The sequence below is a fragment of the Rhinolophus sinicus genome, linkage group LG18 (assembly GCF_036562045.2).
Source record: "Rhinolophus sinicus isolate RSC01 linkage group LG18, ASM3656204v1, whole genome shotgun sequence".
NCBI lineage: Eukaryota > Metazoa > Chordata > Mammalia > Chiroptera > Rhinolophidae > Rhinolophus > Rhinolophus sinicus.
In genome coordinates, this window is record NC_133767.1 from 8333701 (window position 1) to 8359525 (window position 25825).

Here is a 25825-nt window from a genome sequence, read left to right on the forward strand (position 1 = left end):
AATGGATTTGCCGCCGTTTTTTTTTTCCAGCCTGTTTTCAAAGCTTGAGTCTCCCAGCTCCCTGGTGATTCCATGAGCTGCCCCGTAGCCTTTTCTCAGTCTAGTCAATGTTTGCTCCTGAGTTTGGTCCCGTTACTTGAAGGAGGCACACAGGTGTCCTACCAGGAGCACACGCAGCGTTTCATGGGGTGGGGTTTTGCTGTGTGGACTATGCCCTGGAGCTTTCTGGTCCTCAGGCTGGCTCTTTTGGTGTCACTGACAGGTGACAGCGGAGAACCCTGCCCCTCCACCATGAGTGCTTTTTGAGCCACTGGCTCTAAGAGGCTTGCTCCCTTGTCTGATTATTGTGAAAGCTCTTTTGATGAAGACTTGTGTGCCCATCAACACTGCAGATTTGCTGGCTGGGGATGCAGCGTCACTTTGGTGATGCCCACGATCAGCTTGTGTCTGATCTTTGGGCTTCGCTTGAGCCAGTGAACATCTGGTCTACGTCAACCCAAGGTACAGTCCTCCCCGAGGGAAGCCGTCCTGGCTGCAGGAGGGCCTCCATTCCTCTGAGCCCAAAATAGGACCTCCAAGGGCAGCTCCTCATTAAACTCAGTTCCAAATCTGGCTCTTTCACTCGTCATGTTTTAGAAAGACACTGGAGGCTGAAAAATAACAGCTTTATTTATGACTGAAGATGTGAAAGCATCCACAAAGTGCCAAGGAAAACCATCCCTTGTTCATTTTGAAAAATCTCAGTGCCTCTGAGGCCTGAACTTTCACTGTGTCCCAGGAGAGAATGCGTCTCTCAAACAGACTGCCTTGCACACTAACCGTAATTTTTCTGTTTTCTCAGCGTCCCCCCCGTTTGTCCCATTGGGCCCCGACTTACACCTGTCAAGTCTATTCACTCGTTGAGGACCTTGTGCCAGCCACGGCATCACCTCAAGGCTCCCTCCGACAGAGGGAGCACAGAACACCTCTGCAGAGCCCTTTCGTGTTAGGTTCTTTCTTCAAGTAATGATGGAAGCCAGGAAGTGAGCAAAGGGGCGCGTTAGGGAATCAGCAAACTAAAGCCTTTAATCTAAGGCAGACGATTGCATCTTCCTCATCTGAAATAGGGGGTTGGATGCTTTTATAACAGATGGTGTATGTTTTGTATACACAGCACACAATGCTTAACTCATTTTATTATATGTGTATACAAACAGATTGAGGGAAAACCTCCAGATTAGTTCCCCAAATGATTGACACAACAGGAGGTACGGCACAAATAGCCCTTAGAATTTGAACAGAACGGGAAGACATTTACTTTCGTAACACCTTGGTGGAGCTGCACCCTTGGGACCCCCTGGCCCAAGAAAAGTGCTGGTTTTTCCTGTACCTACACTGACCACAAGCGGGTCACCAAACACTGACTGTCAACAGAAGAAACGGTGGCTGCTTGAATCCCAGGGCTTCCAATAGCAGCAGCAGCTCTACCGTCACTAAAGGGATCGTACCCAGCACATCTTAGAGACATGGGTCCGTGATAGTTTTTGTTCTGGAACATATCCATTAGAAGTACGTACCGAATGCAAATCAGAGATTCGTGAGACTAGAGGCCACCACAACTCCGGGAAGAGGGCTGTCCCTGTACAAAGGACTCACAATCTTAACTGGATCTTTATGACGGCAAATAATGTTAGAGGAACATTGTAAACAAGACAACTTAAATACGAAAAACAAAGCAAAATGTAGTACGACATACAGTTAAAGAAGATTTTCTTTTAGGTAGGGGTGTCAGAAAACCCAGGGATCGATTTTATATCACAAAATGGTCCGTATCGCCCAAAAATGTCTTTTGATTGGACAGTAAAATAATATTTGTTGGAAGTTAAAAACTGAGATAAAGTACAGGCCATTGGGAGTGGTAAAGCTTTAATTTCTCCAATTTTCTTCCAAACCAGCTTGTTATTAGCGTTCTCGTGGCACAGGAAGAGGTGGTAGCTTTCCACAGGTGCGCACCTTGGGTTGATTTTGGCTATGTTCCAGGTCAGGGCGATGCCCCGCGGTCTCAGCACCCGCTTTACTTTGAGCTCGGGCTTCTGGGGAGGGAGTGTGTCTCGCGTCTTGTCCACCAGCTCGGGGAGTGGTGCTGGTGGTTCAGGGAGAGGGGGCAGGTGCTCAAAGGACTCAGGAACCTGAAACACATTGATAGAAAGTTAGTGAGATGAACTGCTAGGTTCTAATTACTTGAAAGTGGTCACCTGCAGTTCTACAAGCTGATGAGTTCACATTCCTCAATCCATGTAACAAAACCCCAAGAACAAAGTATGCTTCAAGAATGTGTGAGGCTGGATCCGGTCTTTTCCAGCTTAACGTCTTTTGGAGTAAAGACTTCTACAGACTGGAATATCCTATTCCAGAACGGGTTAGGTCCCAGACATGTTGGATAATAGTCCATCTCATTTCCGAATTGTATTCCTACACATTGTGCTAACTTACATGCAACGTGTGAGGGTACGAGAACACCCATTTCCCTCCATCGTCATCAACAGTGGCTATTACTCTTAAAACAAAAATCTTTTCCAATTTGTGGAGAAAAATGGTATTTGTTTTAATTTCTGTATCTTCTGGAAAAATCAATTATATTATTTTAATCGCACAAGTAGACTCACAATAGCACATTTTAAAAAGAACATTAAAGTGTTTTCTAAACTGAAATATGACCCAAATATTTCTTCATGAGCAAACTGGGTACTTCCATTGCCACTCAGTTGGAATGACAGTCCCCACGCATTTCGTATCAGTACCTGGGCTGCAGTTTGTGCCACTGGGGTTGTCTCTTTTGAGACTGAAACAGCTTTCATAGGAGACTCCAGGGTGGATACTGGGCTTTCTGTGAACAACACAAGGTTTAACACGTTAAACTGATGTGCAATAATCAATCCCTTAGCCTTTAAGCCAAGAATACTTTATGTCTTGGGTGGTGATTAAATGTGAACTAAAATTACAAAACTGAAATAGCAAAATAAACTTTTGATAAAAGTTTAAGATCCAAAGTTACCAAATATAGAGCATTTTCCTTTAATGTGACAAAAATTCCCCCCTTAAGGTAGTTAAGTCATCATGAAACTGGGAACTAGGAAAAGTTACACAGGGGAGGGGACTCCTGCTCCGTGGCCTAAGGGATAGATTCTGCTCTGGTAGGGTCACCAAGGATGACAGCAAACACAGAGCTATTTACAATCCCGCACGAGTATGTGAGACCACAGTTCTGGGAATTCAAGCTAAAAATCCCACAGGCTGGGGTTAAGAAACCTCTACTGTTTAGGTCTGTGTTAGCCTAGGGAATTAGGAATTGTGGACTGCGGAAAGGAAAGGGAGGGAGGAGGGACAGAAGGGAGAATGGAAGAGAGATGGAGAGAGAAGAAAAGAAAAGGGGGAAAATAGGAAAAAGGTGGGTGTGAGGAAAGAGAGGTTTAGTAGATTTGAGAGTGGCTGGAAAATAACTGGGAAGAGAACATGTGGGGATGGTAAGAAACGGGGCTTCATGGTGGAAAGTAGGAGAGCTGAGTAGAATGCTAACTTCTAAAAATCTCAGAAACTGGAACATATCTAATAAGTAGTAAAAAGCATTTTAGATTCATTGTGCATGTAGTGATATAACTGTTTAATATACTTTATGAATCTCCCCAAATGAAAGTTGTTATTTGTATTTTTTCTTTTGACGGACAAAAGGATAATTAAGAGTCTGCATTGTGTTTCAAAGTTAATTGATTAGTCACTTTATTTACTGGTGTTAAAAAACCTTTTTAGAAGAGGTGATGACTTTATGATTTTTACTTGTAAGAGTATGCACAGCGTTTTTAAACTGGTTTAATTAATTAGAACGAGATTTGTGAAAGCATAATCTGTAGATTATTCACCACACAAGAGCTGATACAAATAACCTTTAAATTTTCAAGTGAACAGTTGCATACAAAAAGATTCTAACAAACACGACTTTCCATAACTAACATTTTTTCTTTCAACAGTTTGTAGAAGATAAAGCTAGAAAAATTTGCAGGGTCCAGGTCATTAAGGATTTGTATATCTTGTTAAAGAGTTTAGATTTTATCCTAAAGACAAAAACATAACCAGATTTGTATCTAAGAAATAATATTTTAGTGGCAGCTTGGAACATTCATTAAAAGTAGTAAGTTAGGGCAGAAATATTAATTACTAAGCTATGGCAATAGACAAGGTTAAAGGTGATGAAATTCTGAAATATGGAAAAATATGAACCAAATCTGTTAGCTTTCTAGGACACAGAACTGGTGATGGGCTTGAAAACTGACTACGCAGTCAGTTTTCAGATCAGATGAGGCAGATCTGAGAGTCAAGTGACTCTTCCACTCTGGCTTGGGAAACGGGATGAGCTGGCGATAACCTAATTCATCCAGTCTGAGAATATGGGAAATGGTCCAAGTTTGACCTGACTCTTATTCAGGACTGGACATTCTACAAGACAGACTCCTATTACCATGAGTTAGCATCACAAATTAGCTGGTGTATCTTTCCGATTGCTAGATTTCAAACAAGCCCCTAAGTTAGGGGCATAACTTATTTATTTTGTTAAAACACTGAACGAATGTATTCTCTTTATTTTAGCGTATCTCAAATCCTATATCATGTAGTTTAGAGACAGTTGAGTAATCCTAATCATTAAAAAGTAACATTACTTCATTATGGACTCCAATTCATTTTTCAAATATATATTTTTAATCTTCATCTTGAAACTGGAAATTCAAGGGTTTTTAAATTCTATCATGAGGTATCTGGAGATCCCAATGGTTCCTACCCTTGTTGGATCCACAGTTGAAAGGGGAAAAGGAACTGGATTACTTACTTCCTACACTAATCTCCATTTTTAAATAGTACATAATTTACTAATGCTAATTAGTGGAATTCAACCGTTTCATCAAAAAAGTACCATAAACTTTCAATTGCAGTTATTAAGAGATGAAACCTTATGCCTGATTACCAGCCCAGGGACTGTCTTTTCCTTTTTTTGTGTAAATCTGAGGAGGGCACCACTGTCACTCTCCCTTTACATTTTCATGTTATGCCTGTGAACCCCAAGAAAAAGTCATCTATTGAGATGGATTTGGACTCCCGATGGTTAACTGGGCCTAAGTTCAAAATCAGTGTCTCGTGACCACTTACTGACAGGGCCTCTTACGTCCTCCGTGTGCAGGGAAGAACCACAGACTGAACTCTCGGTTTCCCACACTGTGCCCGGCGTGCGTGTTTATGCCACCGGAGTCGACCTCTACAGAGAAGTCCTTTTACTCTGTCAAAGCCATGTTATCTGTCACCCAACTGATAGACTGTGACCTGCCCTGACCAATAAGAACTGCACAGAATGTCCCCTTATTGGCATTTATACCGACCGATCCACTACAATTAGGAAACCTCATTTACATGAAACAGACTAACATGGAACTCTGGGTGGGAAGTTGTCCATAAAAGACAGTCTCTCCTTTATCTTGCTGGAGCATGCTTTCCGTTTCTGCCAGGGGCTGCGTATTCCTGGTTTGCAAACTATTAGTTGAATAAAGTCTCTCCTTTTTTGCTCCAGTGCCTCTTGCTGGATTGTTTACATACCCTAGCATCCTCTCACAACTGCTACTATTGTGGTTAAGGAAGAAAACATGTGTGCCACAGGTGGAAAAGAGATTCGGAACAGCCCCAAACAACCCAGGTGTCTCACCGAGTGCATGGATAAACCGTTATGCATTCATCCCATGGAATACTACTCAGCCATAAAAAGGAATACTACTGATACACCCAACTTAGATGCCCCCCACGGGGAATGAGGCTAAGTGATAGCAGCCAATCTCAGAAAGGTACACAGTGTATCATCACATTCATATACTGTCCCTGGAATAGCGTCATTACAGAGGTAGGAACAGATGACTGGTTGCCAGGGCTTAGGGACTGGGGGCAGGAGACAGGTGTGGCTGTACAGGGGGAAGCATGAGGGAGCCTTGGAGTGGTAAGACAGCCATGTCATTTGATTGTGGCGGCAGTTCCACGAATCTACATGTGATAAAACTGCATTGAGTTATAAACACATACACAGTAATACACTAAAACAAACTGCATAAACAGGTCAAGTATGTTTTGAGTTGTCACCCTTCCCTCCTTTTTAAAAAAGAAAGAAATCCTTTACCTGTGTTGCAGTCTGATAAGCCTTCTTTTGTCAGATCAATCACTGAATCAAGTTTCTTCTTCTTTACAGTCTGAAAAGTTATGTTAAAAAATATTTTGCCTCTGTAGCAGAAAATGTTTTTTAAAAATAAAATACATATTTAAAATTACTATATAGAAGCTAGACATTGAACATTCTCTGGGTCTTCATGGTTAATCTAACTCAACTATGAAAGAGAAACTCAGGAAATACTGTATAGTGTCTGAGAATATGACTACGCACAGTCTAAGCAAGTAAATTTCGTAAATATCTGTAAAATAGGTCTGTCAGGAGCTGTTTGCTTGTTAATGTGTAAGCTAGACTGGAACCTGGCTATGCTAACTAGTTAGACATTAATTTCTCAGAGAAAGAATCTCCCAAAGAATGAATAACAAAGTTTAGTCATCCAACATGTAGCCAACACTCAAGTTCCTAGGTAACATATTCAAATAAACATTCAAAGACAATATTTTCTACCTACCATAACTTCAGTCTCAGCATCAGGTGAATTGCTAGCATTTCCTGATGTCATTTTTCCAGTATCTGAAAGAAAATTATTAAAATATGAATATTTGACAAATTTATTAAACTATTAAATATTTATGGACTTTGTAATATATAATGCTGAAACGCAGTAATAATGGGAATGCTAATTAACCATTTATTATACAATAAAAAATTAACTCAACTGACTTGACCTATTCTGAAGACTGATGAGCAAGTTAAATGTAGTTTGAAAGATTTTGTCCTTCTGTGACTTTACAACTATATTTAATGCTTTTTTGAAAATCCATCTGTAAATTAATAGCATTTCAGGAAATAAACTTGAAATGTACACATTTTTTATTCACAGTATCTTTGGAGTAGGCTATCTGAGATGGTTGGGGAGCATTCTTCGTAAAACCAGCAGAAAGCCTCAGATAAATGCTTAATATCCCTTCAACTCTTTGATTCACAATGTAACTCCAAACCAGAGGAGCTAATAATTAAGTAGCTGTATAAGTGAACACAAAGCTTTCTGAAATTAAGATGCAAATACTCTAATATATAGTAAAAAATGAAAAGGAAATGAAGAATTTTGAATGAGAAATTATGGGCCAACAAGATAGCTATTTTGAGAGGAAAGTTATTATAAATTTAAGGTTAAAGATTTTTTTACATAAGTGTGATAAGACAGAAACTCTAAAGAGCAAGAAAAGTACAGTGGTACCTCGGTTTTCGAATAAAATCTGTTATGAAAGACCATTCGAATTCTGAAACGTTTGAAAACCGAGGCACAGTTTCCCCATAGAAAGTAATGCAAAATGGATTAATCCATTCCAGACCTTTAAAATCAACCCCTAAAACTGTAAATTTCGCATGAATTTTACTATCTATTGATACCATAGATCAATAAAATTTATGGCGTTCGTAAACTGAAATGTTAGTCAACGGAGACTTTCGAAAACCGAGGTACTACTATATTATGAAAACACCAAAACTTAGAAATCAAAGATACTAAAGAATGCCCAAACTTTAACTCTTAAGTATACTAAACACTTAATAGATAAAACAAAAAACAAACCATTAACACAGGCCAAACAAGTAAAAATGATGTATGTGAAAGGTAAGTAGTTTTATAACTTACAAAGTCTTAAAAAACAGTAAAAAAAAAAGGGCAAAAATTGATAAACACAAGGTTAAAAAAAAGCTCAATTATATTAGATCATTTATTCACGTAATATTAATCAAATATAAAAACATTTTTGAGAGAATTTTATTAAAAGATAACATTCAAATCTCTAAACAAATACTGATTTTAAGCTTTGTAATTTGATAGATCGTATTTTAATTGACTTAAGATACCTGTTAGATTTGATGTAACTGCTGTTGTCAAACTAGGGCTTTCCACAGAAATGAACATAACATCATCGTTACTAAAATGATAAAAAAATAAAAAAATAAACTGAACATGTATTATTAGGCTTAAACATACAATCAATGCTTAGAATTCTAACTTAACATTTCATAACTGACATGTTTTAATCTAATAATTGGGGGCAGAGGAATGGAAACAAAACCAAATACCCAAGAAACCCCATGTATTACCAATTAATTACATGATCAAAAGTTCATGGATATCCAATAATAATGGACCCTAAAAACTCAGTAGCGATCCACTTACAATGATCAAATATACAATCTATAAGCATACAATATACATAAATGTACAAAATATAAAGTCACTCTAGCATATATACTTGCCTTCAAGAAAATGAAACGTGTAACTGAAAGGAATCCATTAAGACACCTGGACTCTTATAGATACAGGGCTATAACAAATAAAGCTATTAAAAAATTCTGCGACTACATTATATAATTATGGTGGCAACATCTGCCACATTTACTAAACTGAGGCGTTGATTGTCAATGATACTGATTATGGTCACAGAATATCCCGAGTCAGAAGACTGTCTTCTCCCATTTGACCCTGATACTACTTTTAGGAGTTTGACATTTAAATCAAAATGTTAAAGAAAATCTTGACACAAATTTCATCAAGCCAATAAAATGACTAGATGAATTTTCTATACACAGGTTATAGCATTTTCTTATAGATGTTTTTAATTTTAGCTTCTGTATTTAGGTCTATAATCCATTTCAAGCTATTTTTACATATGGTGTTAATAAGTAAGGTTGAGGTCCACTTTCCCCTTCTGGTTATTCCAGCAACATTTGTTGAAAAGACACTCTTTTCACCCTTAAATTACCTTGGCATCTTAGTTGAAAACCCATGGACTATATGTATACTCTCTAATCGATCCATTGATTTGTATGTCTGTCCTTATGCCAACACCATTGTGTTACTTTATAGCTTTATAATAAATCTTGAACTCAGGTAGTTTATGTCTCCAATTTTTTTCTTTTATAATGTTGTTTTCCTCTTCTAGGTCTTTTGCACTTCACACAAGATTTCAATCAGCTTGTTACTTTCTACAAAACATGCTGCCAGGATTTTGATTGAGATTGCATTAAATGTACAGAGCAATTTGGGTGAAGTGACATTAATAATGAATTTTATGATTATTGAATATGGTATATCGCACCACATATTTAGGTCTCCTTTAAATTCTTTCAGCAATATTTTGTACTTTAAAAAATTAATTAATACACTTTTTTTATAGAGCAGTTTTAGGTTTATAGCAAAATTGAGTGGAAAGTACAGAGGGTTCCCATATACTCTGTTCCTCAGCCCCCAACTCCCCCACTATCAAAATCCTGTACCAAAGTGGTACCCTTGTTACAACTGATGAACCTACAATGACACATCATCATCGACCAAAGTCCATAGTTTACAATAGGGTTCGCTCTTAATATTGTACATTCTGTGGGTTTTGACAAATGAATAATGATATGTATCCACTATCGTAATATCATACAGACTAGTTTCTCTGCCCTAAAAATCCCGTGCTCTGCCGATTCATCCCTCTCCAGTAACCCCTGGCAACATTTCATCTTTTTGTCTACATAGTTTTGTATTTTTCAGAATGTCATATAGTTGGAATCATACAGTATGTAGCCTTCTCACATTGGCTTTTCATTAATAATATGCATTTAAGTTTCCTCCATGTCTTTTCATAGCTTGATAGCTCATTTCTTTTTTAGCAATGTGAATATTTCATTATCTGAATGTTCCAGTTTGTTTATCATTCACCTGCTGAAGGACATCTTGGTTGCTTCCCAGTTTTGGCAATTAGGAATAAAACAGCCATTTTATAGGATTCCATTTTCTCTCTTTTCTTAGCATACCAATTACACTTCTTTTTTTAAGGGTTGCCCTATAGTTTGCAAACACATTTACAATTCAAGTTCACTTTCACGTAACACTATATTGCTTCACAAGTAAAAGTACCCTATTAACAAAGTACTCCTAATTCCTCATTCCTGTTCCTTGAATCATTGCTGTCATTCATTTCACTTGTACACAAGTACACACACACGTGTACACACATACACACACACAGACACACTCTCAAACACACGTGCTATTATTTTGAACTCTTATCTGTTAAATCAATGAATAAGAAAAATCAGTTTCTAATTTACCTTTGCTTATTCCTTCCCTGATCTTTTCTTTATGTAGATCTGATTTTCTAACACATCATTTTCCTTTGATGTACTTTTTATATGATAAAATAATTTTTTATATGATAAAAGTTCTCTGAAGAATTTTCAACATTTCTTGCAAGGCAGGTCTACTGGCAACAAATATCCTAAATTTTTGTTTGTCTGAGGAAGTCTTTATTTCTCCTTCACTTTTGAATGATAATTTCACACAGTACAGAATTTAGGTTGGTGGTTTTGTTCTCACGGCACTTAAAATATTTTACTTCACTCTTCTTGTCTGCATAGTTTCTAAGGAGAAGTCAGATATAATTCTTATCTTTCCTCTTGTAGAGGTAAGGTATTTTTCCCTCTGGCCTCTTTCAAGATTTTATCTTTGATTTTCTGAAGTTTAAATATTGTATGTCTAGGTGTAGGGCTTTTTGTTTTTTGTATTTATCCTGCTTGGTGTTCTTTAAGCTTCCTAGATCTGTAGCTTGGTATCACACATTAATTTGGGAGAAAGTCTTAGTCATTATTGCTTCAAATATTGCTTGTGTTCCTTTCTCCCCTACCTCTGGTATTCCCATTATGAGTATGTCACTTCCTTTGTAGTTGTCCCAAGTTCTTGGATATTCTTGGGGTTTTCTGTTTGTTTTTTAGTTTTTGTTTGTTTTTTCATGTTGGAAGTTTCTGTTGTCATATTCTCAAGGTCAGTGATTCTGTTTCTATTCTACTAATGAGGTCATCAAAGGTATTCTTCAATTCTGTTGGTATTTTTGATATCAAACATTTTTTTCTTTAGAATTTCCATCTCTACTTACATTATCTACCTGTTCTTGCATTTTCTCTACATTTTCCATTAAAGCCCTTAGCATACTAATCATAGTTTTTCCAAACTCCTGGTCTGACAATTCCTGCCATATCTGACTCTTGTTCTGATGCTTGTGCAGTCTCTTTGTTTTTTGCCTTTTATATGTCTTGTAAGTTTTTTGTTGAAAGGCGGATATATACTGGGTAAAAGGAACTGTAGTAAACGGCCTTCAGTAATGTAGAGTGGTAAGGTGTGGGGGGCGGGGAGGCATCACTAGTCCTGTGGTCAGGCCTCAGCTTTTCACGAGCCTGTGGCCCTGGAATGTGAACTTCACTAGTGCTTCTCCGTGCCCCCACCATCTTAGGTGAGACAGGAAGGCTAGAAAGGAATCAGGTACTTCCTTTCCCCCAGGTAGGTGAAACTCGGAAAATAGTTTCTCCTTAGGGCACGGCCTCATTAAAAAAGAGAGAGCTCTGGTGTGTTTCAGAAGGCTCCTTTTACCTTCCCCCTGCTGGAAGCATGAGGGGATTTTTCTGTAATATTCACTGTGAGGACCTGGTAGAGCTTCTGGAGGTAAAACTCACAACACTGTGGGGGTCCACCACTAACTGCCTTCCCCCACCCCCAGAGTTTCAGATTTTCCTACCTCTGCACCAGTTCCTATGGTTTCTGCTTGTGAGTTTCTGTATCAATTCCAGTATGTTGTGATTCTCAGTTTCTCCAATTTTGGGAGCAGTGGTTTGATCTGTGACCCTACTTCTCTGATGGATCTAAGAAGAGTTGATATTTTCAGTTTGTTCAGCTTTTTACTTGTTGGAATGGAATAATGACTACTTACATGCTGTACCAGAAATCTGAAGCCTACTTTGCAGTTTTGAAGTTATGTCTAATAAATATTTTGGCCTACATTTTATCCCTATGTATACTGTTCTTTGATATTAATGTAAATGATATTTTAAATTTCAAATTCCAACTGCTTGTTGCCTGTGCATAGAAACACTATAGAAAAATAGTATGATATATATTATTTATACGTATATATGTATATCTCGTACACACAGTACAGAGGTAGTATGATAAACATACACATATATACCTTATAGAGAAACACAGAAAAATTTTTATATTTATCCATATATTCATAATTACCAGGATTCTCCTTTACTGTACCTTTGCATAGATCTAAATTTCCATCTGGTATTATTTTCTTCTGCATGAAGAATTTCCTTTAACATTTTTTGTACTGCTGGTCTGCTTCTGATGTATTCTTTTTCTTTTTTTAGTGTGAAAAAGCCTTTTTTCCCCTCGTCTGAAGTATATTTTCACTGAGAGTAGAAATTTGAATGGACAGTTTTTCTTTCAATGTTTTAGAGATGTCTCTCAATTTCAATACTTTAGCTCACAGCAAGAAGTCTCCTGATCTTAATTTTTGTTCCTTTCTAAGTAATGTGTCTTTTCTCTCTGGCTGCTTTTAAGATTTTCTTGTCAACACTGACTTTCAGCAATCTGATTATGTGGTTTTCCTTTATGGTTCTTCTGCTTAGGTTTTTTTCACATTTATGGTTTTAGAATTTTCATCAAATCTGGAAAAAGTTTAGACAGCATAGTTTTCTGATCTCCTTAACCCCTGCCTAGTGATACTCCAATGATATTAATATATATTACATTAGACTGCTTGATGATGTTCCATAAGTTGCTGATGCTTTGTTCATTTTGTTAGTCTCGTTTTCTCCTCATGCTTTTGTTTGAACGGTTTATTGCTATTTCACTGATTAAAAAAAAAATCATCTGTTCTGTTGTTAACCTTATCCAATATACTTTTCACTTTAGTTGTTGTCTTTTTCATCTCTGGAAGTTCAATTTGGGTTGGTTTTTCCTTTCATCTTCCATTTCTCTCACCATGTTCACATTTTTTACTATATTGCTGTACATGAAGAGCATATTGATAGTAACTGTTTTATGTAGTTGTCTAAGTCCATCAACGTATTATTTTTATGTATGTTTTAAGTATTTCAGTTTTCTCCTTGTTGTGGGTTATAGTTTATGCTACTTTGCATGCCTAGTCATTTTTGATTAGATGTCAGACATTGTAAAATTTACACTGTTGGATGATGTTTCATTCCTTCAAAGAGTGTTCTTCTGGTATGCAGTTGAATTATGCAGGATTAGTTTGATTCCTTGAGTCCCTTTAGTTTTAAGGGGTAGGCCCACTGCAGTCTTTAGGACTAATTCAGCCCCACTAGCTATACCCATCTAAGGACTCGACCTATTGCTCCATGATGTTGTGAGTCTCTTCATTATAGCAAGTAGGAAAGCAAACTGTTCTGAGCCCTGTGCAACCTCCAAGAAAAGTCTGGCCTTCTTCTTTTCGAGGGTTGTTTCTCCAGCCTCTTGTAGTTCCTACTTTGCATGTATGGATGCATATTCAGCCAAGATTCAGCGCTCTCTCTTTATGCAGTTTCCTCTCTACATTGTATTGCCTTACAAATTCTAGCCAGCTCAGACTCACCAATCTCTGATGTAAATGCAGCAAGACCAATAGACTGGGCTTCTCCTGCCCCTGCTCTTCAACCTGGGAAATGCCTCCATTTAGTAAACTGGGCAACGGTAGGGTTTCATTTGTTTCCCTTCTCCCAAGGATCACAGTCTTGTGCTCCCTGTTGAACAATGTCTGAACACAATTTTCTTTTTTAATCTGGTTTTCCAGTCGTTTACAACAACAACAACAACAAAATTCCTGTAGCAGTTAATAGGCAGAGGGCAGAAGAAGACATTTCTTATACATTCATTTTCATTTTGTGAAATCCACTTTTTTTTCATGTACATTTTAAAATACAGATTTAGTTCAATGATATTTTCCCACGTCAAATCTATCAATAAGAGATTCTGACAATAGCCATTATTTCTAAGTTCAATAAACAAAAACAAATGTTCAGATCTAAATTGTATTCATATCCTGGACATTATATAGCAACAATAATGAACAAATTATTGCTGCTAAGCAACAGCACGGATGACTCTCACAACACATAATATTGGGCAAAAGAGGAAAGACATCAAAGAGTTCATTGAATATGATTCCATTTATATAAAAGTGGAAAGCAAACAAAACCAACTTAAGTTAGGATGGTAGTACTTAGGTTGGTGTGGTAGGTGTGGGACTAGTGACTGGGAATGTGGCATAAGCCAGATGTTTTTGGTCTGGGTAATATTTCACAATGTATTTGCTTTGTCAAAATTCACCAAATAGACTTATTGTTTGTTTTCAGTAAGTATTATGTTAATTAACTTTATTAATAATTCTGTGTATAAAGCTGTTAATCTTTATCCTGAGAAATCGATCTATAAATCTGGAAACTATTAGGTTGGTGCAAAAGTAATTGAGGTTTAAAAGGTTAAAAATAATTGCAAAAACTACAATTACTTTTGCACCAACCTAATAATTGGAATTCCATGAGCATTTAAAGATATGTCACTTTCATGAAACTGTTCCACTGACTGCTACCAATGATGGCTCTTTTTTAAGTGAACCATGTCTGGGTGGAAAACTAAGGACACTGATGATTTTCATGGTCATCTGGATGTACTTAATATACATTTTTTATTTGCATTTTACCTTGGAGAAAAATTTCTGTGTCTAAAATTAGTAATTAAAATTCTCCAGGTAATATTATAATACAGTAGTTGTTTGTTTTGTTTTTTTAAGTACTATATCTTTATTTTTTTTTTACCTGAATTTTTTTTTTAAAATTAGTTTCAGGTGTACAAAACAATGTAATAGTTAGACATTTCACCCCTCACAAAGTGATGATAGCTCCCCCGCCACATAATGTAGTAGTTTGACAACAAGAGTTCTGGAGTCAAAATTGTCTGAGTCTAAATCCTGGCTCTGCCATTTACTGGCTGAGTGTTTGGGGCAAGAAACTCTGCCTTGGTTTCCTCATCTGTAAAACAGGCATAAGTTTATTATTAAGATTAGATGATGTTAACAAAGAATAAATAGGAAGGAGCCCATGCAAAACAGTAGAAAAAAATTTTTTTTTTTTTTTTAAGATTTTATTGGGGAAGGGGAACAGGACTTTATTGGGGAACAGTGTGTATTTCCAGGACTTTTTTCCAAGTCAAGTTGTTCTTTCAATCTTAGTTGTGGAGGGTGCCATTCAGCTTCAAGTTGTTGTCCTTTCAGTCTTAGTTGTGGAGGGTGCAGCTCAGCTCCAGGTCCAGTTGCTGTTGCTAGTTGCAGGGGGCGCAGCCCACCATCCCTTGCGGGAGTTGAGGAGTTGAACTGGCAACCTTGTGGTTGAGAGCCCACTGGCCCATGTGGGAATGGAACCGGCAACCTTCGGAGTTAGGAGCACGGAGCTCCAACCTCCTGAGCCACCGGGCCGGCCTGGAAATTTCTTAAAATACTGTGGCTGGTAACTGTTTTTTCCTCCTTTGTATCTCTGTAAACATTTCTTCATGTGAAATTCAATGCAAGACTTATTTTTCAGACAATATTAATGTTTCGCTCAATCAACACTGGCGAAGTGGTCTGCTCTCGGGTGCCTCAGACCTTGACATTTTCATCTTTGGAAACGATTGCACATAAAGACATTTTCTTCCTATCTAAGCAAGTTCCTTCTTTATCAAATATGTGTTCTGGTTCATAAGCCTTCTCTTCTATGAGCTTCTTCAGCTCAGTGGTTATTGCCTTTCGCATTTTCCTTCACATTTTAAAAAGAAAAATGCTTAAACTTCTAAATCCAATCATTATCACAGACTTATAAAGTTAGTAATGGCATTAATTCCTTGAATGCTTAGGGTGTCAGACAAAACATTTAAACCTCATGGCTTTCTCTAGATTCATAATAATAAGGGGAAAAACATATTTCTTTGATATATTTTTTGAAAAGTTCCTTTATTTTCTTAAATATTTTTTAAATTTTTAAATAAATTATATGTATAGAAAAGTACATAAATTGCTACATAGAACAACTATGATGGAGCCCCTCCCACACTTGAACAATTTGAGAAGCTATATTAAAATTTTTCTTTAAGAAATAAAAAATTAAAATATCTGTTTGAAGACATTAGAAAGCTGTGATGGAAGCCAGGACTTAAGGAACTAAGATCCCAGAGAGGAGGAAGGTATAGAGAAGTATGATAGACATTTGCCACTGGTGTTCCTCTTAAGACATCTGTCCAGTAAGCCATTCAGGAATACTAGAAGCCAAACAGAAAGTGGCTGAAATCACAGTGGAGTGCATGGGGGAGACAAAAATTGGAATATAAGACCAGCAATAGAGGGGAGCCACAGGAAACCCCCCAGGCTTCTTGGTGGAACTCTTGAAGAGCTACACCATAGGAATAGGAGAAAATCAGAATAGACTGAGTCTTATTTATAAAAACTGCAAATCAGCCTCAGTTCTGCTCAATTTCCTATTGCATTGAAATGTTATAATATTTATCTACTGCTATGTAACAATTTATCCCAAAACATAATGGCTTAAAAAAAAATAAAACATTATCTCACAGTTTCTGTGGTAAAGAAGTAGGGAGCAGTATAGTTGGGGGTTTGGGAATCTGTTGCAGTCAGGATGTTAGCTTGGCAGGGGCTGCACTCATGTGAAGGTGTGACGGGCTGGAGGTTCTGCTTCCAAACGGCTTCCTCACATGGCTGTTGGCATGGTGCATCGTCATCTGGGACTCACACAGGTTGCTTGATGTCTTCAAGTCACCTATGCTTGTTGCCATGCTATCATAGCAGTTAATGTGCCCAGAACAAGTAATCCAAGAGAAAGCAAGGAAGCTACTATGTCTTTTAAGATCTAGTTACATAATGTCACTTTTACCATATTCTGTTTGCTGTCACTAAGTACAGCCCATGAAGGGAATTAAGCTCCACCTTTTTAAAGGGAGGACTATCAAAGAATAGGTGGGCATATTTTAAAACCATCAACAGAGGCTGTGACCTTCTCTGTGCTGCCTGCCAGAGTATAGGATGAACCCACTCTGATGGGAGATAGCATCATTTAGAGCCTCTACAATTTTCAATATACAATGTCCAAGATTCAAAGGAAAAACTAGCAGATATAATAAGAAACAGGACAAAGATGAAAAATAGCAAATAGAAACAGAGCTCAAAGTAACCCAGATACAAATCTTAAGAAATGGATCAGAAAATCAGTGATAAAATGTGTAACAGATGGATGACAAAATGAAGAATTTCACCAGAGAAGTTGAATCTATAAAAAAGAATCCAACGGAGAGGGAAAACTGAAAAATTAAACAAAGTGAAATTAAGAACTCAATACATGGGCTTAACAGCCACTTGGACCTAGCAGAAGAGAAGATTATAAAACTGAAAAGTAAGTTAATAGAAAACATCCAGACCATAGCATGGAGAACAAAAAAGATGGAGTGTACAGCGAAGCAGGGGAGAAAAGATAGAATGGTGTAGAAACAATATATGAAGAGGTAATTGCCAAGAATTTTCCAAAGATGAGGAAAGATATCAAGCCACAGAATCAAGGACTATAAACCCCAACCCAGATAAACTAAAAAGCAAAACAAAATAACTAGCACCATACTGATGGAAACCAAAGATAAGTAGAATATCTTAAAAGCAGCTACAGAAATATAGACATTTTTTTCGAAGAAGCAACAATACGACTGCCTAACTTTTCAACAGAAATTATAGAAGTCAGAAGACAATGACATCTTGAAAGTGCTGAAAGAAAATAACCCTAACCATAACCAGGATGTTAAAATATCCTGTAAAAACAAAGTCAAAATGAAAGTATTTCCGGACAAATAAAAACTGACAATTTATCCTGAGTAGAACTGAAAAGAAAAGTAATAAATGGAGTTCTTCAGGCAGAAGCAAAATTATCCCAGATGGAATAATGACTGTACAAAACAGTGGTATTATTTTGTGAGGTTTAAGGTAATGTAAAATTAAAATGCATGAAAGATGGCAGGAAGAGCAGTAAACGGAGTTAAAATGTTCTAGGGTCAAACACTGCCTACAAAATGGTAAAAGTAGCAATTCATATTAGACTCTAATATTACAATCAAGAATCCCTATCATGATCTTTAGTATAACTTTTAAAGGAATAATGAAAGAATGTATAATTAACAGGTAATGGGGAAAGGAAAAAAAAAAGATTAATCCATAGGAATTCCAAAATAGAGACAGACACACAGAGGAGGAAAGGACCATAAAATAGATAGGACTGTAGTTACGAACCCATATGTTACAGTAAAATTATATTAAACATAAATTTTCTAATTAATAGATAATTATTTTAAAATTGAATTAAAAAATACATGTTCAGTTTAATAAATAAGTATAGCACCCACACAGCCACCACTCAGGTAAATGCATTTTAAATTATTAGCACTTCAGAAACCTATGTGTCTCTATCCTATTTCATAAATCTCCAAAAATAGCATTTGTGGTATTAATTTCCTTGTTTTACTCTTTAGATTTACCATCACTTTGCTTTCCTAAATAATATCCTTTTTTTTCCTGGCTATTTTTGAACTTCATCTGAATGGAATCTCACTATTCTTTTGTGTCTGCTTTTCAATAATGTTTTGTGGGAGTAACTCATACTGTTGCAAGTGACTGCCATTTGCTTTCATTAATGTACAGAATTCTACTACATGAAATTACTGCAATTTATTTTTCTTTTCAACTGTAGATGGACATACTTTTCCTTCCAGTCTTTGGCGATTACAGAAAATGCTGCTAAGGAACATTCCTATACATATGTCCTGTTGCAGGGCTGTGTATACATGTCTCTAGGCAGGGTGTATGTCATAGGTTGGGATATTCAGATTTTCAAAATTTCTAGATAATGCCACATTTTTTCTAGTTTTAATGTGGTAAAATTGATCTTTTTTTTTTTTTCTTTTATGGCAAGGGGTTTTGTGTCTTAAGAAATCTTTCCTTAAGTTCATGAAGACATTCTATGTTACCGTCTAAAAGCTTTATAATTTTCCTTTAGATAGTTCCTTAATCCTTAACATGAGATTGATTTTTATGTATAGCCTGAGACAGAGACCCAATTTCTTTCATATTTCCCCCAACATGAATAACAAATTAACACCATTTACTACAAGTCAATCATTTACCAAATAATCTGCCATACTACTTCCGTCACATATCACATATCACATATGCACAGGTTTCTGGACTCTGCTACACTACTCTATTTGGAAATATCGCATTATTCTACACTTGCCAATACCACATTATCCAATTACTGTAGTTTTATAATGTTCTGATACCTGATAGCAAATTCCTTTCATTTTGTTTCTCTGTTAAAGGATATCTTGGCCTCTTAACCTATTGCATTTACATATGCATTTTACAATCAAATCAGCTTGTCAAGTCCCATAAAGTTACACACTGGAAAACTGACTGAAAACATTTCATAATACTGCATTGTTCAAACCATAAAAATACTACTTTTCTCCATTTAATTCTTTTTTAATACCTCTCAGTTTTGTAATTTTCTTCAGAAATTACTATATGTTCTGTTAAATGTATTCCTAGGTACTTGATGTTTGGTGATTTTGGAATTCTTAAAAAAATCATTTCCTAATTGTTTATATCTTATATATAAAAATACAATTCATTTCTTGTATATTTGAGATTAGCAATCTTGCGAAATTCTTGTTAATCCTGATAATTTATTGGTAAATTACTTTGGATTTCCTACATACATACCATCAATCATCGAAGAATAGTAATATTCATTGTTACTTCTTTTTGAATCCTCTATATTTTTGGTTTTCTTTCATTATTTTTGCATCAGCCAAAGTATCGAGTATAATGTTGAAGTGGTGACAGCAGGCATCCTTTTATTTTGTACATCAAAGGGAGTTATTCCCAATATTTGACTATCAGATTCGCTTTTAGAGTTTTTGTAGGTTATCAGATTAAGGAAGTTACCTCTGATTCCAAGTTTGCCAAAAATTTGTTTTTAATCATAAAGATATATTATCAAATCCTACATTTATTGTGAGCTGATGATTCTTCTCCAGGCAAATTACATTAATTGATTTTTCTGTTGTTGAACCAACACTGCAGCATTCCTGGGACAAAACTTGACTTTTATGGATTGTTGAACTTGGTTTACTAGTACCTTATTTAGGATATCTGCATCTATTTCATGGGTAAAAGTAGACCATAATTTTCCATTTTTGTAAAATTTTTACATTGACTTCAATATCAGAATTACACTAGATTTCAGTATCTAGTCTCATAAAATGAACTGAAGAATACTCCCTCCTTTTTTATTCTTTGGAATACAGTAAGTTCTCACTTAACATTGTCAATTGGTTCTGTAACTTTAAGTGAAATGAATGTAAGGAAATCAATTTTACCATAGGCTAATCGATATAAACAAGAATTAAATTCCTGCATCTCACCAACATTATAATGAAACAACATTGAATGAAACCACATTATTCAAGGACCTGCTGTAGTTTGTTTAAAACTGGTGGTGTTTCTTCCTTAAATGTTTTATAAAATTTACCATTGAACCCACCCATGAGGGTCAAGCTACACATTTGTGACACCTACTCTCACACTCACCCCTGGGCTGAGAGTTTGAGAAACTGAGCAACTGCCTGGAACAGTTTCATAAATTTCAGGTTCTTTATTCATTATGGTGGAGTGAAGGTGGCTGGTTCACATCACAGAGATAAGCCACTTTTTCACTTTTGTCCTCAGTATTTTATTTTCCTTTTTGTCACTGAGGTTTAGCACATACATCAAGTGCTAACAACAAAGACTCACTGAAATGTGACTCTTGCCTTCACCAACTAAATTAAATGCCTTCTTCACAGTAGCTTCTCACTTAAAACTGAAATGTGGGCCTCAATACCATGGAATATTAGGGTTTTTTTCTAATTTCCAAAGATTCAAAACTGCACGTATATTCCCAAATACCCACAATCTACTACTGCAAATGGTGTTGATCAGTGCTGCGTCTCCGTTATCTTATAGCCTCTGTGAGTATGCAGTTATTTGGGGGAAAAGGTGTTATTCTTCGAACAATGGCCATCATTTAATTCACTTATTTTTGCTGATATATTTTCCTCTTTTTAAAAGCTGAGGTATAATTTAACATATAAAAGTAAAACCATAGCACATTTTAAGGAGTAAATGTTAAGAGCAAATAAATAATATTATAAAGCTCCAAAACTGTTGAGAAGCACCAGTGAGGAGAAAGTAATTCATCAAAATGCACCCCCACCTCCTGAACGTGAGTCTAGGCCAGGATAAACAGTCATGTTTCTTTGTTCAACTAAACTACTCCTTCCCTACTAGCCCCAAATCCTTTAGACTAGTAGGTCGGAGATTAGGTGTCTCAGCTGCTTTATGACTCAATTGTGCAAATAATTGAACCTGTTCACTCTAATTTGAAGTCACCATGATAGTACTTTCAACATGTGTAATTTTAGGGACTTTTCCCCTCGTTTTACTTACTTTCCTAGTCTTACTCTTCTGTGTAATTTTTTAACCACTGTGTCACAGTGCTTCGACTTTTCCATGTGTAATACTGGAAACCACTGGCGTGGCCCAGTTAATCACACCAGTCACCACACCAAAGATGGAAAGCATCACAATGAAAATCTGACACCTAACCAATTCAAAATTGCATTTAGTACTGTTTAAACAACAATGATAAAAGCTTTGGAGAACCAAGCCATTCCTCCATTCCTATATAAACTTCATATGATATGAAGCTTTAAGCTACTTTATGTCTAATTGAGAAAAGGGTATATGTTTACCAGTGTCTATGTATATGTGTAATAAGTGTATGCATTTTGTGGAAATGCCTACCTTTCAGAAACAGCCTCATTGTGATCCTGTGACAAATCAGTCTTTTCACTTGCTTTTCCTGAAGGGTTAGAAGATTCAGAGTTCCCAGAAGTCTTTCTTTCATCTGGACTATTATCCAAATTCAGAGTCTCTGAATTTGCAACCTGTTAAATGAGTTGGGAAAAAGCAATTGAGGGGAGGGTTACCAATTGTGCTCTTCCACACAAAATTGATGATAGGTAAAATTTCACTTGGAAAGTGTTCTCAAAATAGTCTTGCATAATATGGCAAAACATACATTAAATTATATGTATTTCAATAGCTGATGACCATGATTGCTGTTCTCTGTCACAAAATGAATTTTAAAAAAAGAACTTCAAAGAAATGAAAATGATAGTACAAATCAACTTCCCAGATTCCATGGAAAGAAGAAAAAACAAACATCTAAGTACTTAGACACATTTTATTAGACTAAGTTTTAGGAACTAATAAACATTAGAATTTAACAAGGAAACTTTTAAATTTTGTTATACTTTTGGAAATGAGTGAAGACTAGAAATAAATAAAATTTCAACCTGCTCTTCCATTAAATGAGTTTTGTTTAAAACTTTTAGTCCAAGCTTTGGTTGAGAATGTGCAGTATTTAAAATATATGTATATATTATACACAATATAAAAGGATCAGTTGATTGGCCAACTCATGGGCTTTTCTGATGAACAAAAATGCAAGTACACAAAGGCAGAATTCTGAAATGTTATTATGTTACATGTACAGAGTTTATATGCAGAAATAGGTTCAAACAACATTGGAAAACAATAGCAAAAAATACTGGCATTCTTTCAATTCCAGGACAAGGTAGCATATAATCACTTTTCCCTGCTCCTCCCCTCTAAAGCACAATTAAATACCTCGGAAATAATTCAATGGATAATCATATGCCTGTGAAAGGTGGAAAGAAGAGAGAGGGCAGACTTCCTGGGGACCTCAAGACTGAGGACAACACTACAATGAGTTCCCTGAGTTGTCTTTTTATTATCCGTATGTCCTACCCCTGGTGCCAGAAAGGCAGGGACCCCTCCTTCTCAAACCTAGAGTAGGGGTGGCTAATCCCTGACTCTATACCTGCAGAAATCAGCAGCCAGAGTCATTGCAGCCATAATGTCAGCTGGGTCCCCACCTGACACCCGGTTAGTAGTGGCCCTACTTGGCTGCAGTAGCAATGCTGGCCCAGCCCAGCCAGGAACCAATGCCCGGGACGCCACACCTGGAAGAGCAGCAGGCCGAATCACTGCAGTGTCAGTGGAGCCATCATCCCACTCTTGGGACAGGGGTGGGTGTGGACTACTGAAGCGTCAGCAGTGTCCCTGCTCCACATCCGGGGCAGCTGCAGACCCAATCTACTGCACTGGCAACGACCAGAGGCCAAGGTTTCCTGGGCTTGCCACCGCATCTCTGGGGAGCCCAGGCAGCACCAGCTGGGACTGAACAGGAGATCCAGGGAAGCCAGAAGAAGGAAGCCAACCAGGATAGCACTGCAAAGACTTTGAAGAATAAATTGTCATTGGAACTCGAACTCACAAAAGGAGTTCAGGGCCTACACAGTAAATCTAAACAGGTTAACTCCTGCTGACAGAGTGTCAAATGCCGAATCTCTTCAGAGAGCTCTCTGTGTTACTCAACACTTGGACCTGCTGATTTTTCCAAGGCACTAGCAAAAGCTTGTCCTGATACACTGTTGCCTTTCTCTCCAAATCATGCTTTTCTGACAGTGAACCTCATTATTTGAGGATCTTTTGCAATCTGGATAAGCTCAGAATTTCCCAAATCAAGTCTTCCTGGTTCCTTTTTCCTAAACAGTTTTCCCTTCAATTTATTTCTTTCCCCTCACATTTTACTATAAGAAGCAAGAAACCAAACCAAACCTTCACAACATTGCTCAAAAATCTTGTCAGCCTAATGAAATTCCAAGTTCCTCACTTACAAGTTCTGTTTTCCATAGCACTGTAGGACACAATTCAGCTAAGCTTCCTCCACTATGTGACAAGAACCCCTCTTTCTCCAGTTTCCAATAACACGTTCCTCATTTACTGTTGAGTCCTCACCAACTGTGCTTTTAAATGTCCATATTTCTACCAACAGTATTTTTTATGAAGATTGAGGTATTCTCTTAGACTATGTAAGTTTTCTCTAAGGTGCTCCTCATTTCCTTGTGAGCCCTCACTTGCAGCTTCTAACATCTACATTTCTACTAAGAGTCTGTTTAAGGCAATCAGGACTTTAAAAAAAATCATGCTTCTCAATATTCTTCCAGCCTCTACCCATAACGCCATTCCAAATCTACCTCCACATTTTTAGGTATTTGTTATAGCAGCACCTCACACTTCCTGGTACCACATTCTGTATTAGTTTCCTGAGGCTGCTCTAACAAATTACCACACACTGGGTAGTTTAAAACAGAGATGTATTCTATCACAGTTCTGGAGGCCAGATATTTGAAATCAGTTTCACTAGGCCAAGATCAAGTTGGTTGCAGGACTTTATCCCTTCTGGAGCCTGCAGGGGAGAATCTGTTTCCTGTCTCCCAGCTTCTAGAAGCTGCCAGCATTCCTTAGCGCGTAGCCCCTTCCTCTATTTTCAGTGCTGTCATTCCAACCTCTGCTTCCACTGTCCCATCTTTCTTCTGCTGTAACATTGTCTCCTTATAAGGACCCTTATGAGTATTGAGTCTCAGGATAATCTCCCCACCTACAAGCTTCTTTTACCATGTACAGGAAGATATTCACAGATTCTGGGGATTAAGTCACAGATATCTTTTAAGGGCCATTATTCACCACTATCAACAACCTTGGCACAAATAACACAAAGGTGACATTTATAGAATATTACAACCAATATTCTTTTCAAGTGTACATGGGACATTCCCCAAGGGACACTGTATTTTGGACTGTATAAGTGTCAATGATTGTCAAGATTGAAATTTTACATGGTATGTTCTCTGACCAAAATGAAATTAAATAGCAATAAAAATTACAGGTTTTGCACTCCAAATTCCCCCTTTTGCAAATCAAATTCACCTTTTTGCAAATCAAATTCATCCTTTTGCAGATCAAATTTTTCCACAAAAATGTTTCCTTAATCTTTGTGAAAAAAATAAATGCAATACTAAGTTATTGTTAAAATTAAACATTTTATTGCATGTATTTAATAATAAACAAAATATTTATATTTAACATCAGAAATACTTATTTACTTATAGCTTCATTTATATATAACAGTTTTCCTGCTGCTGCTCGTGGTAATTTCATACACATATTCATAAAATAATTACGACAATCTGGAGGAGTAATAGTTGCAATGAAATGATTAATAGTATCTACTAAATGTTCATGGTTTGATGGATCAGCCAAAATATTTCTTGCACAGAACTTAATTTTTGAAAAAACTTCTTCAATGGGGTTCATCATTGGAGAGTATAACAGTAGAAATAATAAAGTGTGGCTTGTCTGACCAACAAGATCATGCACTTCCTGGGTTTTGTGGGGGCTTACATTGTCCAAAACAAACCACACTTCTCCAGATTATCTTCATCCAATTTCTGCAATATTCTCTGATGAAATTCACAAAAAATATTTGAAGTAACCATAGAATGTACGATTACTTCATGCCACACCATTCCCTGAATGTTTATTGCTGCAATTAGAGAAACATTTAGTCTTCTAACCGTTGGCACAGTCACACAAGCTGGTATTATTACTTTCGATCGTGCCTTCATTTTTCAAAAATTAAGTTCTGTGCAACAAATATTTTGGCTGATCCATCAAACCATGAACATTTAGTAGATATTATTAATCATTCCACTGCAACTATTACTCCTCCAGATTGTCGTAATTATTTTATGAATAT

The 25825-nt window shown here is 36.8% G+C and overlaps 1 protein-coding gene across 4 annotated transcripts in view; it reads right to left on the reverse strand.

Annotated features, from left to right (window-relative positions):
- Positions 1 to 651: 651 nt before the first annotated feature.
- Positions 652 to 25825, reverse strand: part of ATF7IP2 (activating transcription factor 7 interacting protein 2) — a 54050-nt gene continuing 28876 nt past the window's right edge. For all 4 annotated transcript variants that reach the window (XM_019719313.2, XM_019719316.2, XM_019719312.2 and 1 more), the window contains 6 exons: positions 21943 to 22085; positions 8048 to 8118; positions 6684 to 6745; positions 6185 to 6254; positions 2781 to 2866; positions 652 to 2168 (listed from right to left, as the gene is read on the reverse strand). In XM_019719313.2, coding sequence (XP_019574872.2) covers positions 1755 to 2168; positions 2781 to 2866; positions 6185 to 6254; positions 6684 to 6745; positions 8048 to 8118; positions 21943 to 22085 — 846 coding nt within the window. In that variant the 3' untranslated portion in view covers positions 652 to 1754. The remainder of the gene's footprint in view (positions 2169 to 2780; positions 2867 to 6184; positions 6255 to 6683; positions 6746 to 8047; positions 8119 to 21942; positions 22086 to 25825) is intronic.